The sequence below is a fragment of the Leuresthes tenuis genome, unplaced genomic scaffold, assembly GCF_036924035.1.
Source record: "Leuresthes tenuis unplaced genomic scaffold, fLeuTen1.0.hap1 SCAF_14, whole genome shotgun sequence".
NCBI lineage: Eukaryota > Metazoa > Chordata > Actinopteri > Atheriniformes > Atherinopsidae > Leuresthes > Leuresthes tenuis.
In genome coordinates this window covers 17,538,174-17,556,012 of record NW_027325368.1, presented here as the reverse complement: position 1 = coordinate 17,556,012, position 17,839 = coordinate 17,538,174, and the positions used below count along the sequence as shown (strand labels likewise).

General features: G+C 41.2%; 1 protein-coding gene across 7 annotated transcripts in view; it reads left to right on the top strand.

The window, feature by feature from the left end:
- Positions 1 to 1,560: 1,560 nt before the first annotated feature.
- Positions 1,561 to 17,839, top strand: part of LOC140269443 (receptor-type tyrosine-protein phosphatase S-like) — a 67,123-nt gene continuing 50,844 nt past the window's right edge. For all 7 annotated transcript variants that reach the window (XM_072364537.1, XM_072364535.1, XM_072364536.1 and 4 more), the window contains exons 1-2: positions 1,561 to 1,914; positions 16,386 to 16,597. In XM_072364537.1, the coding sequence (XP_072220638.1) occupies positions 16,453 to 16,597 (145 nt within the window). In that variant the 5' untranslated portion in view covers positions 1,561 to 1,914; positions 16,386 to 16,452. The remainder of the gene's footprint in view (positions 1,915 to 16,385; positions 16,598 to 17,839) is intronic.

The window sequence follows — 17,839 nt, the reverse complement described above, 5'->3', positions numbered from 1 at the left end:
AAATTGACAGGTGGCGGCGCCCGTTGATTTCAATTCGTCGAGCTTTTTTTTGGGGCAATTTTTTGTTTTTGCGACAAGGCGGCCTTTTGTGGTCTATTCCCTCCTCGAATAAATGCTGCAGCTCATGTAAGTAACCTCCCACTAGATGTCAGTAGCAACAAAGAAAATTAGTCAAATTGGAGGCCTTTGTCTCTGTAGGATCATGTGAGAAATTGGAGCTTTCAGTGGTAGAGTTGGGAGCAGTTGGTCAGTCTTTCTCCCACACTCTGCCAAGCAGTCTTGTATTACATGGTGAAAGGGAGAACGAGCTTTGGGGAATGGCTTTCACCACACAATTAAGGGTTTAATATGCATCTACAGGAGGATAAATCTTGGTTACCAACAGTGCCCTGTGGTGGGTCTGTTTGTCAGGGGGTCAGTGGGAAAGAATAAAGGCCCCTTCGTGAAGTCTTGAGATGTCAGGACCACCTCCGGCACCACACTCCAACACCTCACTAAATATGGTCACGCTGTGTGACCTAAATAACATAAAATCAGAAAAAGAAGATGAATAAATCGGCTAGTTTATGTGTCGCCACCCAGGACATAGAGATCACGTATATTTCTCTCTCTCTCGCTCGCTCTCTCTATATATAGATATATATATAATCAATTTATTTGCAAAGCTGCCTTAATCTTAGGCCAAACTCATACGAACAAAAGACAAAGTCACATGGGGGGAAGAAAACATCAGCACAAAGAACATTTTCCTCTTTCACATGAAGGACTGGTTTATTACAACTCATTTGTTCTGTAATGAGTGCTGGTCTAAATTATGAAAAAAAAAAGATCATACAATTCATTTGGAGCACATTTTTGGAGAAAAAACAAAACAAAAACAGCACCACAAACTACAGCAAAATAAAGATGAATCCAAAGCTTGAAGATAAACAGAACATCATAGCGTTGATGAAGACAGAATTTATTGAATATCGGAGCTCCAATAACTGCATCTGATGTTTACAGTTGTTTACAGCAAATGCCTGTTTATTTTTACTAACTCCCAGTGCACGATTAACCTTGTTTGTAATTCCTCTCTCTTGGTAATATACTACATAATGCCTCACCACAGTTTATTTTTTTCCTGTTATATTTGTGTCCAGCTTTAATTCAGTGTGGGAGTTCTGCTCTATGGGAACCAATATTGGACTCTAACTCTGTTTTCCTGCCAGTAGCTATAATTAGACACTATATTAAGAGATTCTACGGGTTGCAAGGTGCTTATCTTCATTTTAGCCCCTGGGGAACACAGTGGAAAAAATCTGTTACAGATATACAGGACCAAGCTAGCTCAGCAGCCAGCAGTCAGCGATCCAGGGAGAGCTGGAGGTGGTGGGGAGGATGCGAGGTGGTAATGGGGGTAATAGGGGTGATGGGGGATACGGTTGCTATTGGAGATCTTGGCTGCATCACGTCATGTGGAATTGGGGGGGGGGGGGGGGGGGGTGAGAGAGAGGAAGAGAGAGAGAGAGAGAGAGAGAGGGGAGGGGGAGGAGAGGACAGGAGAGGAGAGGAGAGGAGATGAGAGGGAGAGGAGGAGGAGGGCATTAAGGAAGAAGGCAGAGAGTATCAATGACATCAACCAGCACACTCTGAGGCCGCACGATTAACAATGCTCTCCCGACAAAAAGGCTGAGCAGCACCGGTGACCCGCTGCGCTCTCGAGAGCTCGGTCAGTCGACAGCCCGGACAGGACGGTGGGGAAACGCCAGCGATGTGAGCATGCAGCCTCCACAAAGGCAGACCGTTCTCTGAGTGGAGCTCCGCTGCCGCTGGATTACATTTATCCTCGCTGTTTCCAAGGAGGCTTCCAGCTGCAAATCCACACACATGAATCTGGCAGACCGCAAGGAAGACGGAGCACTTCCCACCAAGGTAAGCAGCATCTAATATTATTTTACAGCTATGTGTGCAGCGGTGCACCCCACCCAGGCTGGTTATCCTCACTTGTCGAATAACCTTTGGAAACTAGTGATGTCAGACTAGATCTCAGGCGTTTTTCTAAAGGGGCCAGGAATCTTCTTTGTGTCATTTCACTTTGACTACTGCTCATTCCGTGTCTTTAATGTATTTTTTTGTCCAAAGGTTTGGGTAAGAATCAAGTGCCCGTGGTTTTGCAGATCAGGCTGGTTGGCAACAGCGCTGTGAGTGCGCGTCCCCCGTCACCCCCTCCTTATTGTTGGCTGGGCAGCGTGAGGGACCCGTGCAGACTGACAAAGCCTTTGTTCCTCATCCACTTTCCTCTAAAGTCGCTTTTTTTCCCCCCTGTCTTTTGTTGCACATCATTTAGGTACAATGAGCCTGACTTGAGTCAAATTGCTTAAGTTTCAAAACATACTAATGACAGTAATATTTGCTGAATAAAATGCTAATCATAGCTGATTGAATTTGGGATATAACAAATGCATTTTTTTATTAGACTGATCAAATATATTAAAAAACAGAAACAGGAAACTCTACTTCATCCTATTTATATTTAAGTGGTGCTACAGCAAAGTAAAAATCTCATTATGATGTAATTCTGATCACTTCTCAGGAGACAATCATAGACACATTATAAATGCATATGGGCTATTATGCTAATATTAGATTGATTTTTGATAGGGAAGGCACCAGGTGGCGAAGTGGACTGACTTATTTAGCCATACTGTTTCCTAGACAATAGAGTGGCTGCTGCATCTGCTTCTCAGGCATTGCTTAAAATAATCTCATCTGCACACATAGGCAGTGTTATTAGACCCGAAACCTCTTATGTGTTTATGATTACACTCTGAAGGTTTTGTTTTTAACAGAGCCACTCGCGCGTAGAGGCAGAGTGTAATTTAATGATACATCTTTTCATCTTGACACATTTTCCGAGGGCTGTTGCTTGTTTTGGGGTTTAATCGTGCAAAGTTCGCATGGTTCTTTAGGTTTTCTGTATTTCTGTTTGTCCTCCGCAAAGTGGAAAATCACACCGTCGTGATGAATCCAAGGGAGGTCTTCCTTCTCACGCACAGATGGACCGTTTTCCCTGGGGCGCTGTGTGTTTGCTGGTTATTGTTCCAGACCATTTCCACATCCCTAATTATTTTAATCAGTCATTTTTACGCATGGAATCCTCTCTTTAGAAGACCTCCTGATTTTCTTTTATCTCCTCTCAGTCCAACAAAAGAATGCACAAGGTATTATATCTTCACGAGAGAGCTAAAGATCAAGATATTTTCATAATTTTGCAAGGCAGAAGTCATGTGGAAGCAGGATAACTGAAGTGGCAAATTTCTTCAGTTTCTTATAAGGAAAAAACAGATTAGCTGTTTGCTTCCAAGGTTCGAGACATCCTTGCCCCCACATATACTCTTCTAAGCACCGTTAAGAGGGGCAGCTTATGAATCTGTGATAGCATGCCATCTTTAAATAGCATTTCACAGAGTTCAAGATTAGGCCTCAGTGGTTTTTTGCTCTGTCCCCACAGATAGCGCTGTACAAACCTTCCAGACTTGAATGTGTGCACTCAGGGGAGCAGCTTTGGTTTCACGTCAAAGGCTCCATTGAAGTCTTACTCTGAGAGTTTCACAGCAGCATTTCCCTAACTGCTCTGCTGTCTACTTTCTTCTTTTGTGTTACATGTTCCTCCCATCCTTGGATTTTGTCAGAATCTCTTGGACACTCTTCATTGGCTTTGCTTTGCACCAGTCAGCTGGCAGGAAGGAGAACATCAAGGCACGCAACTTTGATGCTGTGAGCGTAGCCACCTGTACTACAAGCAGACAGACACTTTGTTGTTGTCTTGGCATTGATATTAATTGACCTTTTCAAAGCCTCCCAAACAGGGAGCTTTTGGCTGCTCTGCTTCTTGTCTTGTCTCTTCAGCGCTGGCTAAAAAAGAATCCATAGCCAGCATGCAGAATGAAACAACCAGGACAATATGGTTGAAATTAATAGAACAAAATCAGTGCTTGCAATTATTTCGATTGATTTTGACACGACAGCTTAATTTACTGTTCAATCTTATTTCAAGTGAGTTTTGATAATACTGCAAAAATGTTTTGTTCAATGTGTTATAGTGTTAGACATTTAAAAAAGTCCTTTGATCAGTTAAAGATCAATAAAGAAAGGATTTCTCTTCCAAGGTGTCAACATCAAATTAAGCCTGGGAGTCTCTAGAGATACATTATCTCTAGAATGGCTGGACATTAAGTCAGTATTTATTGTATATCGTTATACATGATCATACCAAGTTACTGTTTTGCGCATTTCTGGTGGCCAAATGAGTCATTTTAGGCAAATTGTACACATGGATGTTGAAATTAGGTAAAATAGTCAGACCACATTTAATTTAATTTTAACATCAGTTCGGTCACATTCTGTCAGATTTGACAAACATTAGTTACTTATTGGGGTATGCAAAAACTATGCATAACGATTCAGAACTTTCCACAGCAAATAATGTACATGTGCATCAATAACAGCAACAACATAAATAGTACATGCGACAGACAAACATTTGCAGATGAACTGCATTGATTGTTGTGTTGATGATGCAGACGACTTAATTTGATTGGGGGAAAAAAAAAAGTAAAGATTAGAAGATCATAGCCTCTTGAAACAAATTTGCTGATAACGAGTCAAGTTAGTTCTGTTTAAATAAGATACTTGCAAGGCAGTGCTTAGATCAAAAGTCAACAACATTATATGCCAAATGCACAAAATAAAAGGTGCTGTTGTGAGCAGTAAAGAATTCAACTGTTCAATGATAAGACCATCTTTGTATAATTTAGAGCAGTTCCTTCACAGTCTAATATATTTCTCCTGAAATGTCTTCCAAGCCCTCCAGTTTTACAGACACCTTCCTATGCAGAGAGGTTCAAAACCGAATTATGGAAGCTCAAGGTTACCGAAATCCTTTATCGAATTTGAACAAATAAATACCCGGAATGATTATAACAACGATAACTTTCACTCTAACAGCTTCATGTTACAAATAGGAAGAACAAAAAAGATAAAACACAATGACCGCATATATAGGATAAGCCCAGATAAAGACTTAGGTAAATGAAATACACTGATAAAAGGGATTTACACGTACAAGGCACGTTAAATGGAATACACATGAAGCAAAATAAAAATGATTAAAATCCGAAGAAAGAACAAAAGCACAGCAAAACATTGAAGACAGGGTCAATCACAAGAGAGCCCTAATGATAAATCAATTGTCATTAATTTACATTACCTATGTGTACTGTGATTTAACCAGCAATTAACTAAATAAGTCTAATTACTACTAAGTGCAAGCAGTATTCATAAATATTGATGAAAGTCAAATGTGAAATTATAGCTTAATTGTTCAGTTGTCCACCTATTAAAGTAGTTCTGTCAGGTATTATTGTTTCTCAAATCCCTCTTAATTGTATGTCAGTTATACTAATTGTATAGACTTTCAGCAGATGAGTAATATATGTTACAAAAACTTAAAGTTAGATGTCCACCATATCTGGTGAAATCTGTTCCATTGCCTACTAATGCAAATATGTATGTTTCTTTCAGAAACCCATGCAGAGCCAAACCCATGATTATCATTTTTCCAGCCATAAGGCCATTTGCAATTATGTGTGTGTGTGTGCATTTGATGTGTCTGTGTGTGTAAATATGAGTGAAGGCCAAGAGATAGGTTGTGACTTGACTGATGCCCTTCTCCCAATGAATCAGAGATTCTGATGTGTCAGCAGGGATGAATAATGCACAATGCTTCACTACCTCTCCTCCTCTTCCTCTCCTCTCCACCTCTTGTCTTCAGCAATTTGCCTCTCTTCTCATCATAACTGCCGTCACATCTTAAGGCCTCTATACCCCCCCTTTCCTCTGTTCCCTTATTCAGAAGAGAGCAGCTCTTGCTGCCTTCTCGCTGTCCTCTGGTCAACCCTGCTCTCTGCTCGAACAGCTAACTCATTCTTCACATTGAATCTCACACAAACATTTTGTGTAGAATTTTCTGCACACTGCATGACGGGACACATTTTCAGAGCACTCCCTTTTTGGGCCCGAAAATGGCAAGTTGTTGATGCATGCACTTCATTATCCATTCATGGGTGGAGGCAGTGCGGCTATTGACTAGGTTTGACAGTTACATCTCTGACTGACAGGAGTCATTAGCTGGGCTGGGCTGACTGACAAGATGGCTGATAAAGCACGAGACAAACTGAGTAATCAGAACGTGGAGAAAGAGAGCGCACCATCTGCTTTGAAGTATGCAGTTAGCCGCTAATAAATGTTAGAAGGGTAGAACATTCAGTGTCCCTTGCTTCAAGCAAGTTCTGAGGTGTTAACTTAAACTCCTGCCGTGAAAAACCACGTGCAAAGCATTAGGCTAGGATGAAATACTTTGGGTTGGAAAGATGCCAAAGTAGTATAGAGAATGGCAGAACATAAAATATATTGTGTATTTGGTGGAATGAAGCCATATGATGTTAATTCATGCAGGGAAATTCTACACATATGGCTTTCATATACAGTTGTACCTTTTCTAGGCCAGTCTTATCAGTACCATTATTCCCCGATGTACACTGTGTGGCAAAAGGCCAGATATGATTAAGAGACTTGCACATTTCAAAAACGGTCTAATGGACACAAAAAAATGTGGGACAGACGTTCAGTGTTCCCAGAGGATGAATTCCACTGACTTGAATGACTTTTTGGTTCCTGCATGGAGGACACACTTTGAATTTTATAAGCCCATCAAATTGCTATTATTAGCTGTTATCACTCCCATAAGTATGCTTCAGACTGACCAAACTTTACCCACTACCAGCCTGGAGGGTGCGTGTATAGCTGATGAAAGAAAGTAACCCATATTGCACTTATGTTAAAACATGCAAATGCATTCTCAGCTGGTGAAGGCCTTCTCACCTATGGTAAACATTTGTCAAATCTTCCGTTCCCAACATGCTAATGTAGTCTGTTATCTGAATCTAATCAGGGACTGACAATAAAAACTACAGGATAAAAGTAAAATAAAAGTCAAAGAATATTTGTCCCATATGGGAACCCTGATCTGTTGGTTACAGTTTAACAATGAACATGAAGCAGTATCATCAGGTCAAATTGCATGTTGCATGTTTCTGGAAACCACTTTTCTTCTTTTTTTTCTATACATGCACAACCAATGGCTGGGTCATATGTCTGCTATGAAGTCAGAAGCACTTTCTAACAAAGGGGAAGTGGGAGTGCTTTCACATAAGAGACCAGTGTTCAAGACCCGTCCTCTTCTTTTATATCTGATATTGCCGTTTCATTTAGCGTAAGTAACTTTTCTTTGGTTACTTTGTACGTTAACACCACTTGGTTAGGTTTACTATTAGATTTTGGGCTAAAGTTCAGAAATGAAAGAAAACACCTTGTTATGGTTAGTTTAAAAAACATAGCTTGGTGTTAAATACAGCACTTCCATAACCTGCATGTTCTCCATAAAAAAATGTTGGTGTCAGCGGTGGCTGAGAAATGTACATTTAATACATTGTTGTGGTTTCCTGAAGGAAGAAGAATTGCTAAGTAATTCTCAGGAGACTGGGCTGCATGAGGTCAGTTAGACTTATACTGCTTTTGAACGCATTGCCGACAAAACCTATAATATCCCCCTCAAGCAGTCATTGATTAAAGCCTTAGAAATCCATCTCTGTTCATTCAAATTACAAATGTAAGTATTTTTTTCCCCAACAAAAATCATCTCCTCTAGGCTTAAAATGGCTTAGGTGTATTTGGACACCTTTGCCTCATTTAATATGGAAACATCTATAAATATGCAAATTGGCCCTGCTTCTATCTCCATCGCTCACCTGACTGCAGGCACTCTACACTCTTGACTCTTTGGCTTGTTTTTGAAAAGCAAAAAAGTCCATCCCCTCAAATTGACAGGATTACTTCATGATTGTAGGGTTGTTATGTGTGAAGCTTTGGAATTTTTGAATATGCATGTTTGAACTATCACAGCTTCGCTGCGTGTAGAAATGCTCAGCCATTGAGTTGACTGATTACTTCAGCTATAAAATGTCTTCTATCATACTAAAACACAGACTGCACAATGTTTAAAACTTGATTTTCATTTGGTACCCAAATAAAACGTTACAGCACACACAGTGAACATTACGAATGCATCAGCAGATACACCAGCTTTTTAGTTTTAATGTGTTAGCACAACTTAACAAGCAGCTAGTAAGGCTTTCATTCTAAAATTGTCTTTATGTGAGTAATTCAACACCGACAAATAGCGTGGGTCCCTGGTCTTTTGCCTGGCTGAGTAAGCTCTACTCTTGTCAGTTCTACAGATCAGCTTAAATAAAAGGTCTTGGTATGTCTTCACGTGCCAAAAAACAGCAGAGGAAAACCTTATTGCTTGGGTGAAAAGCTTTGCCTTTTTAAAGACCGTTACTTCAAAGGACTGAAAAGAGATGATGTCCAGGAAACTTATGGCTCCACTCCATCATCACAGCTCGCAGACAGAAAACTTAAAACCTAGAAGATTAAGCTCCCTCTGGGGTCAGTATGAGCATTTCTCAGTCTGTGATGAGTTCGAGTTTTGTGTGTGTGTGTGTGTGTGTGTGCGCACATTTCTAAATGCATGGGGGGGGGTTGGTTGACAGGACTCTTCAATAAAGCCCCACATTTGTTTGTGGCATTTCATGATCACTCTATCTTCACCGTACTAAGGGATGCCAGCTTGGATGAAGTATTTGACAGAGGTGAGAATAATGGCTAGTCATTCGTGGAAAGCGTCTGTGTGCCAGTCTGTTGCCTTTCACATGCATTTCATCTCTTCACTTACCTTGACGTACTCTCCATCTGCTTTCAGCATTGAGACAGTGGACAAATGCACTTTTTCTAGCCCATTACTCCTGCTTTCAATTCTATTCACAAGTTTATCGTCCCTCAAGGAGAAATTCATTTGGCGTCACAAATCTCATCTCCATCAGGAAGTCATGCAATGGCTGGTTAGTGACAGAACTGCTAAGGCTGGTCGCCTGTGTAGCACATAAATAGGATTTGTTCACAGGCACACACTGCCTCAAAAAACAGCTCTGCTTTAAAATGTGTCTCAGTTATCTTCACGTAAGTTGTTAGCAGCTTAGCAGTCTTAAGTGTTTAGACTCTTTGTTTCTGTGTGAGAAACAAAACCAAACTTCCCCTTTAAGATGAATTAAAAATTTAACAAGATAAGGAAATGAGTGCTTTCCATCTGCACAGTAATTTCACGCAGCAGATTGACTTTGTATGTTAATGCTCTATAGATGCCCACAGTGTTGTTGCAGAACAGTCTTGCTGTTGTGAGTTAATGAGCTCTCAGAGGACAACTTACCATGTGATCGTGGCAGACAGGTGAAACCATAGCAGCACAAATACACAGGAGAGAGTGGGCAAACAACAATGCGTCTCCAGGACACTAATAAGGATCTCCCAAAGGGATCTTTACATAAGCAGAAAATGAATAAAAGATTGGGTTAAGATTGCGCCACGCAAGGTAACTGTGACCGGGAATTGTAGTCCAGAGGTGGCGGAGTCATGTCGTGGGGGGCGTATTTGAATTATCGGTTGTGTTTGCAATCATTCTATAAATCAAGCAGAAGATGAATTGATTTGAAGGCCCTCTAAAGCTTTTATTAGTGACATCCTCATTGGATAATTGTCTGAGAATAATCAGCCTGTATAATGTTATCAATACAGAGCGCAGTGTGCTCAAGGCTGCTGTTATCAGTCTCAAGACAATCTTATCAGCAGGCCTTGAAAACTGCTTTACACAACCTGACTTGGTCTTCTAAGTGACGCTAAATAGCTTAAACATGAGGGTAAAAATAGCTGGCATATCTTATTAATGAAGCGCAACTGAAATATGAAGATGGTCAGGACGATGACAATGACGTCCAGAAGGATGAAGGTGCTCTCAGTTGCCCGGTAGCCTTAGTCCTACTCCAGAACAAGCTCTCTAATTGTCTGTGGTGTGTCTTGGGCAGGCAGTGCGAGTTTGTGTGTGTTGTTTTGTTGATTTAATCATGTACTCAGAATTAGTTTATTAACAGTGATTTGGATTCATTTAAAAAGCCAATAACGTAGGATACGTTAGGATGGAGTTCAGAACTAGCCCTGTAATTTAAGGTTGGAATACAAAGCTTCTTTTTTTTTGTCAGAGCTGTGAAACAATTAGGTATGCGCATGCGAGTGCATAATCATGTGGACATCAGTATGTATGTACAGTCCTCTTCTGCTAGAATAAGTGTGTGTGCCAGTCTTGGAAATGCTAATTGGACAGTGAGTTGACAAGGATTCAACCATCAGCCTGCGTAATGAGCCGCTGGATCGGCTGCATCTGAGGAGAAGGAGGAAACAGAGAGTGAGAGGTTGCTGTGAGAAATTAGGAAAAATGTTTGTGTGTTTGTGAGCTCCATGTTGTCATTTCAGTCGACTGAATAATACTTAGGTGTCTGTATGCACGCACCTTCCGCTGTTGTCAGATTACAAACTTTCACCTGTCAGGTGAGGCTCCATCTGCAAATCAATTCTTTAACAACAGAAACAGTCGGGTTTTAGCTAGATGACAATGCAATTTTTGGCACTAGCCTGAGGGTGTCATTGAAATATTGATTCACTCAGAAAAGCAAGTAATCCTTGCATTTCTTTGAAAGCATAAAAATGATCTAATTGAAGCTGTGACTCATTCACCCGGTTGTGTGATGTATAGATCTCATATTTAACCAAATCTGGGACATGTCAAGTCACATAGCTTGTTGGCATATCAATACTGACTCTTGAGTATTTTCATTTTCTCAACTATGTTTAGACATATAAAGATTATATGTTTTTGAAAATGAAAATCAGTTCCACTGCCATCTTTTTCACGGCAACATCTTGACTGAATAACGTATTCCTTGCATCATTTCGTTAAACCTTTCTCAACACTTGAAGCTTCTAACTTACTTGCATCTCTACCTAACCAGCTAATAGGAAACGGGTGGCATCACACAGATAAGAGGAACAGTTATCATCACATAAAAATAGTAGGTTAATCTTCTCCTATTATAATTTTGTACATAATGCCAAGACTGCATTTAACAGAAATGTGATTTTGTGAGTCATTTTCTCATTTAAAGGAAATGTTCGATTTACTCACTCTTCATTCTAGGAACATTTACTATTCCTTCTAGTGATCCAACTCTGACCCCCTCTAATAATCTGCTCTATATGTACTTTTATACCGGTTGGTAGCACACTATCTGTTTGACAGCATGTAGTCCATCTGTTGCTGGGCCATTCCATCTATTATGAAATGCCCGTTCATAGTTGTGTTGGTCTGTCTGACCTTGGAGTCACTTTGAGGTGCGTGGGTGTATATTTGCTGCGCCATTGTTGGACTACAGCAGCTTTGCTCTGTCCTGGACATGCAGAGAATGAAGTCACAGGGAAAGTTAGCCCGGCTATTCACGCTTCTTTCTCGACCCCTGCCTCTGTTCTTCATCATGAATGCATGTGTTGCCTTGGCTGTAAATGCAGTGAACAAAAAGTGGAACACATCCAATTTTTTTTTTAAACTTGGCAACATTGATTTAAACACTGACATGATGCAAAATAATGGCAGTGCTTGTATGCAATTTCATTGATGTGCAGTAGGATAGTGCATCCTCACTTAATGCTGAGATTAGACAGTGAGGGTGTTTCTGTAAATGTTGAAAATCAAAGTGTAGATTTCAGAAAATTCACAGCTGTAGCTATAAGTGATCAGTTAATTAAACGGTGACCTCAAGCCAACAGAGAAAGCCAGAGAAAAGGGCGTGGGCAGAGGCAGTTTTTAAATTCACTCAGCTCATCATCCAAAAGAAGTTCTTCCTTTTTTAGATCTGAACATAATTCTTTCATAATAAAGAGAGACTCTTGCTGCTTTGCTAAAGATCACATGATCAAGTATAAAAAGGAATCGTCCCACAGGAGACACTGAGATTTGAAAGCAGCCACAGAGTGAACCCACAACGCACAAACGCATACCTGCAGACACATGAAAAAAGAAGGCAGAACATGTGCAAAGATGGATCTTTGGAAAAATGGAAATTAAGATCTTCTATGTTTAGCACACTGTCAACACAACTGAAAAAAAAAATGCCAGAACTCACTTGACACATGAAGAAACTGAAAGTGTAACATAAAATGATCTTAGTTTTCAACCCATATTTCTAGTCAATCTCCTTGCCCAGACATGACAATAATTTTATTAATAAACAAATCTTTAGAGTTTCATACAATTGACAGCTACACAAAGGTTTGCAGAACACCCCCCCCCCCACACACACACACACAGAGTAATTCAAATCATCCCACTGAAATTAGGTTCAGAATCTTCCAAAATCAGGCGTGACAAAAAAAAAAACAACAACAACAAAACAGGATTATTTCTGATTTCACAAGAAGACTACCAATAGTGTTTTTTCCTTACCAAAAATGTAATCTTTCAAATGGTTCAATTTCATGTGGCAAGGATAGAAAATTGATAAGTTTAGATTACCAGTCAGGATAATGCTTGAGTAGCCAGAGTTCTGTTTAGTCATCCTCTCAGTTTTCCTTTAAGTTAGTGCTGGAGCATGCAAAAATTGAACACATGATAAATAATTACACATGGGTGTAAGTCTCCAGGTTTTTGGGCTGTTTCTGTGAGTCATACCACACAGTGGGAGCTGCTGGCCAGGAATATTATTGCTATTTGTCAATACTTCCCCCCTGATAACACTGTTTGGATGTATGTCGTATGGGAAATCCACTGTCCCAATTTCAGCCTCCTGCATGCAGTGTTAAGCAAGCCTAATGGAGATTTAGTGGAGGTACCCAGGTCTCCACACTCATTTACATTCAGGGCAGGGAAGCGCAGTTTTTGAGTGACAAGTGTGTTTTCTTGTCTGAGAGAAGCTTCACATATTTTATTTTCTATGCTAAAAATGCAACCAGGCCGGCGATGTAGCTCATGCCTGCAGTAAGCCATGCTTCATCCTGTGCCTCTGATCCTCAACATTTATGGGTGGGTGTGTGTGTGTGTGTGTGTGTGTGTGTGTGTGTGTCTTGGCTGCGTGTTTAAGAGAGAGTGAAGGGAAGCGTGTGTGTGTGTGTGTGTGTCTGGGCTGCTTGTTTAAAAGAGAGTGAAGGGAAGCGTGTGTGTGTGTGTGTGTGAGAGCAAGTGCCAATCTCCCCCATGATGCTTTGCCATCTGCCATGTTTTTGTGTGCGTGTGTGTGTGTGTATTGCCTTGTGTGTGTGTGCTTGTATTTGTGAATGCCATTTGCCCAGGGTGTACAGGGTGATAGAAACATGAAGTAATATCACTCTCAGCCCCTCCTTGTTTCTTCATGGAACCTTCTCCAAATGTCTCCTCTTAAAGCTGGCACATAATTCCTTGTATAACGTATACATCGTGACAGATTATTTTGGTGCAAAAGAAGTATAAATGTTCACATAATTTCAGGGAACCCTATTCTTATCACACCTTTAAAAAGTTTAATGGCCCATTTTTTTAATCCACCCATGATTTCTCCTTCAATATGAGCCAAACAATTTTTCTTTAATTCTTTCTCTTCCATCATGTACTCGAATCATTACATCTCTGATACTATCTCCCACCCACTGAATCTAAATGAAAGGTGAAAAAGAGTAAAAAGAACATAAAGTTCCTATCAGGTGCACTATCTCACAAGTAGCATGGTGCTGCAGGAAACAGATCTGGTTTTTCCATGAGCGCTCATGACTAGTTGTCATGGTGACAGGCCTTGCGAGATCATCCCAACCCACTTGTGGTGAGAGGCATCATGGGTAAGGTGGGGGAGTGCACGGGGTGGGGATGAGGTGAGGAAAACAAAACATGTCATCTTCCGCAGGGCCCCAGCGGACCAGGGGCAGGTCGGATGCCACCTAAACAATGTTATTTCATCAGCTTGATGGAGCACAATAACCGGTGTGTGTTGCACCACCTGAGCTGTGGTGTCATTATCCGCCTCCTCGCAATAAATAGCACATGTATCCCCATCAATCTATCTGTCTGGCTGACCATCTGTGTTGTTAGTTTGAAAAGGTAATAAGACCAACCCCTGCTGTCCGCTCTCTGAATGCTGAGCCAGATGATCGGGGGAAGCAGGCTGTGATATCTCTGAGGGGGTCTGTAGAGACTGTGTTAGGCTTGAGTCATGACGATATGCGTGCCCACAATACTTACTACTTTTAATTCTGCTACTGCAGCAAAGCAATGGTAGCAATACTTCTTTATCTACATGCCTGGACAGGAAGAGCGTGTTGTGGTTGCAGTGTTAATACCATTAAAACATGTGTAGGCATGCCCAGACAGGCCTGGTCTGCTGCTGTTTCTTTGAATCTGTTTTGGCTTCCTCCTTCGTCATCCACAGCTGTAAGATGCTGAGAGCCCTTTTGTTTGAACTGAGTCAATGGGCCAACAACAGCTGGAGCAGCTGGTGCTGGACATCTGGGGAAGGGAAGAGGATTTGTGTACAAGCAGGGATTAGAGTGCCTATATAAAGTGAAGGAGATGAATGATAGGGTATTGCGGAGGAAATGGCATCAAGAGAGGAGAGGTTAACAAGTAGGGCGAGGAGGAAGTAGAGAGGGGAAAGGTAGAAAGGGATAAAAGAATATGGGAAAATATGAGATTTCAGGAGCATGGAGAGTGATATCGGAGTGAGCTGGGGGTAAGATTTGGGATTAGTTAGAGGTTGTGTGACTAGAGTGGAGGTAGAGCAGAGAGGGTTTTGTCAGCAGGTGAAAGACAACAAGAAGAAGTGGATAAACTGAAAATGATAGAGGAGGTCAGAGAGAGGTTATGTAAAGATAATCAGGCCCCGGCAAATCCAGCTCACAGAACGTATACGAGCAGTACCTGATGTTTGAGCGGCTGTGTGGCTGCACACAGAGCAGTGGCCCTGGTTAGATTAACGCTGCCAAATTGAGTTTCCGTAAGAGGAGAATTTACTTAACATGCTGCCAATAGTGGCTGAATGAGCTCTGATCTGATTTTTCTTATCACGTTGTTCAATTGAAAAGGAGACGCTGAAAGCTTTTCTATTCTGCTGCCGTAATGCAGCATTAGATAAGGCACGGAAAAAGAGCCTGCATCAGATAGGCAGACATGTTTTCAGTTGAGCTATTTTTAGTGTAGGAGCTGGCAGACAGTAATACGTTTGAGCAGGTCATTAGCCCAATAAGTGGTTGGAGGAGTCTTTGAATATGTAACACACAAGAAATGCCTCTTTCGTTTATTAAAGGAAAGCAAGGGGCGGCCAAATCTCTGCTCTTCATTTCTGCCAGTGTGTCAGAGATGTCAGAGTGAAATCCTACTTATAGGTGTTTGCACATATTTATGTGCCGATCTAAGCATGGCCTGTCACCTGTGAATACATATTACGTCTCCCTGAGAGCATATATGTTATCCTGTATTGCCACTTGAAGCAACTCTTGTATGTCTGTGATATATGACAGGTTAACAAAGGCCCCTTTCTCATTTGGCCTCCCCACCTGCGCTCCGACACATGGGGCGGAGGGGCGGGGGTCGGGAGAGCTTGATAAGACTGAGGAGTTATTGACTCCCAGACGCAGAGCTTCTGCACGGCTTGTCTAAATCTCTGTGAGCAGACAGAAGTGAATTATGTTGAGACTTTTAGATGTGTGTGTGTGACTCTGCTTGCATGTATTTGTGTGAAGACAGAAAATAATGATGGTGACTCCCCCCTAAGGCTTAGGATTAACAAGAGGGGGACATCTATTAAAGCTACAATTTCTGATCCATTTGCTGTTATTGAATTTTGCTGCATTCCTGCTGACCCCCCCCAATCCTCTTTGTTTAAGTGTTTTTCCATTACTGTGGCACACTCTGGACGTATTATAGCATTAGCACTTTTATGTGCCACCAGAATACTAAAATGTCGCACGCTAACAAGGAATTAAGCTAAAGCTAAGATGACATTACTTGGACATCTTTTGGGAGGAAAAGAACTCCTAAAACTGTATCATTGCAGCTCATTTCACAGCTCACTACAAAAGGACACTTATTAATACAAAGGCAATGAGCTGAAAACTATTTTGGTATGTTTCCCGTCATAGTTATTTAACAGTGGCTCTATTGTTCTGGCATTAGTTCCATCAGAGTTTGCCTCCCAAAAGTCAAATGAGCTCGGATTCAACCGCAAGACCTAATCCTATGTTAGCATAAATTTGTCTACAGATATTTTTGTTCTAATTTTTTTCAAACATTAAATACTCTGCCTTAATGGTACATTGACATTTCAGAGCAATGACTCAGAGGTGAAGAAAATATGTCTGACCTTCATTTTTTCTGTCTGCAGAGTGCCTATCCCTGTTGAGTGAAGCCCTTCCCTCATCTCCATCTCCAACCAGCCCAACGGTGGTAACATGCTTCTATCTAAGCCAAACAGAGTTCAGGCCCATTCCAGGCGGCCCACGTTGGGGTTTTGCCTTCACCCATCTCCCCTGTGTCTGCTGCTGCCTTTGATTATCCTGCTAACCAGACCTTGGAGCACCATGTGTGGAGCACTAGGTATAATGATTGTTTACACCTTTCTTTTGCTTTCTTTGTCTGTTTCTCTGCTGAAGGTCAGTCAGTAAATGTGATGCGTAGAAGAGGATGTATGAAAACGTGTTTGCAAATGTGCGCCGAAGTGTGTAGGTGTCATACCATCCCAACCTGTCAGTATATCAGCTCTGAAATGTGGCGTTGTTAATGTGTTTTGATAAGGCGGGAGGTCCCATCAGCATGTTCCTTATCATCTTCTTGATTACAACATTTCCACACATTTCCCGCCTCAGTGGTCTGCACACATTTGCTCAACCAGACTCAGCTGTCTCTGCTCTGAAAATGTCACCATAGCTGAAGATGGAACATAACACCTCTTACCACTTGAAATGGAAATTCTAATCGGATTTATTTATTTTTTTCCATTTGTGCAACCGATTTGAACTTGTGATCCTTTGAGAGGACTGATGTTCTGTTTCAAATATTTTTCAATGTTGGGAAGGGGTAGAATTATACAACACCCAGCAGCTGCCTTTGGACCACCCAGATTGTGCCTGAGCAGAGCAAATAGTGTTTAGAAAAGACATTCTTTTCCTTGTCTTTCCATAAGCAAACATAAAATCAAATTGAGTTGTCCCCTCTATTCTACAGCTGGTTGCTTTTTGCCATAAGTATTGTTTTTAAGGCAGTACAAAATAAAACATTTACCAAGAGCTGTTCTTTAACTGAATTTCTCAAAATGAAACTTGAATTTCTTTAACAAGGGCCTGATTATAGTCTGGCCTGGAGAAAACTCATAGTTCCAATTACTATTCTGTCACACTACGCTGAAAACACCACAACACCGTGTCTGCTGCCTACTGTTATATCTGAGCACAGCAGCAGCCAATCATTCAGTCAAATTATTGCACGTTACAAAGGTGTTCCATTAAAATCCGACCAGTTGTGGGTGAGTGGTAGACCTGTAGGTTTCACTCTCTAGCAGCCGAGTGAAATGGCTATTAAAAAGACAGAGGTCCTCATTAGTCCCTTATTTTCCATGCAGCTTTCAAGAACCTCCCGATGATAACAAGTTTCTGTTGAGTGCAAATCCAACCAGAGCCAGTGCCTTGCAGGGCTTTTCTCTGGCTGTCAGAAGAGGCTTAAGTGGTTACATTGCCTGTGGGGTCGGTTTTGAACAAGGATTGTTGCTGAAGTGCATTTAAGAGAATGCAGAAAGCATTTTGGATTCAACATAAACCTAGAAAAACCATGTTCAACATGGAA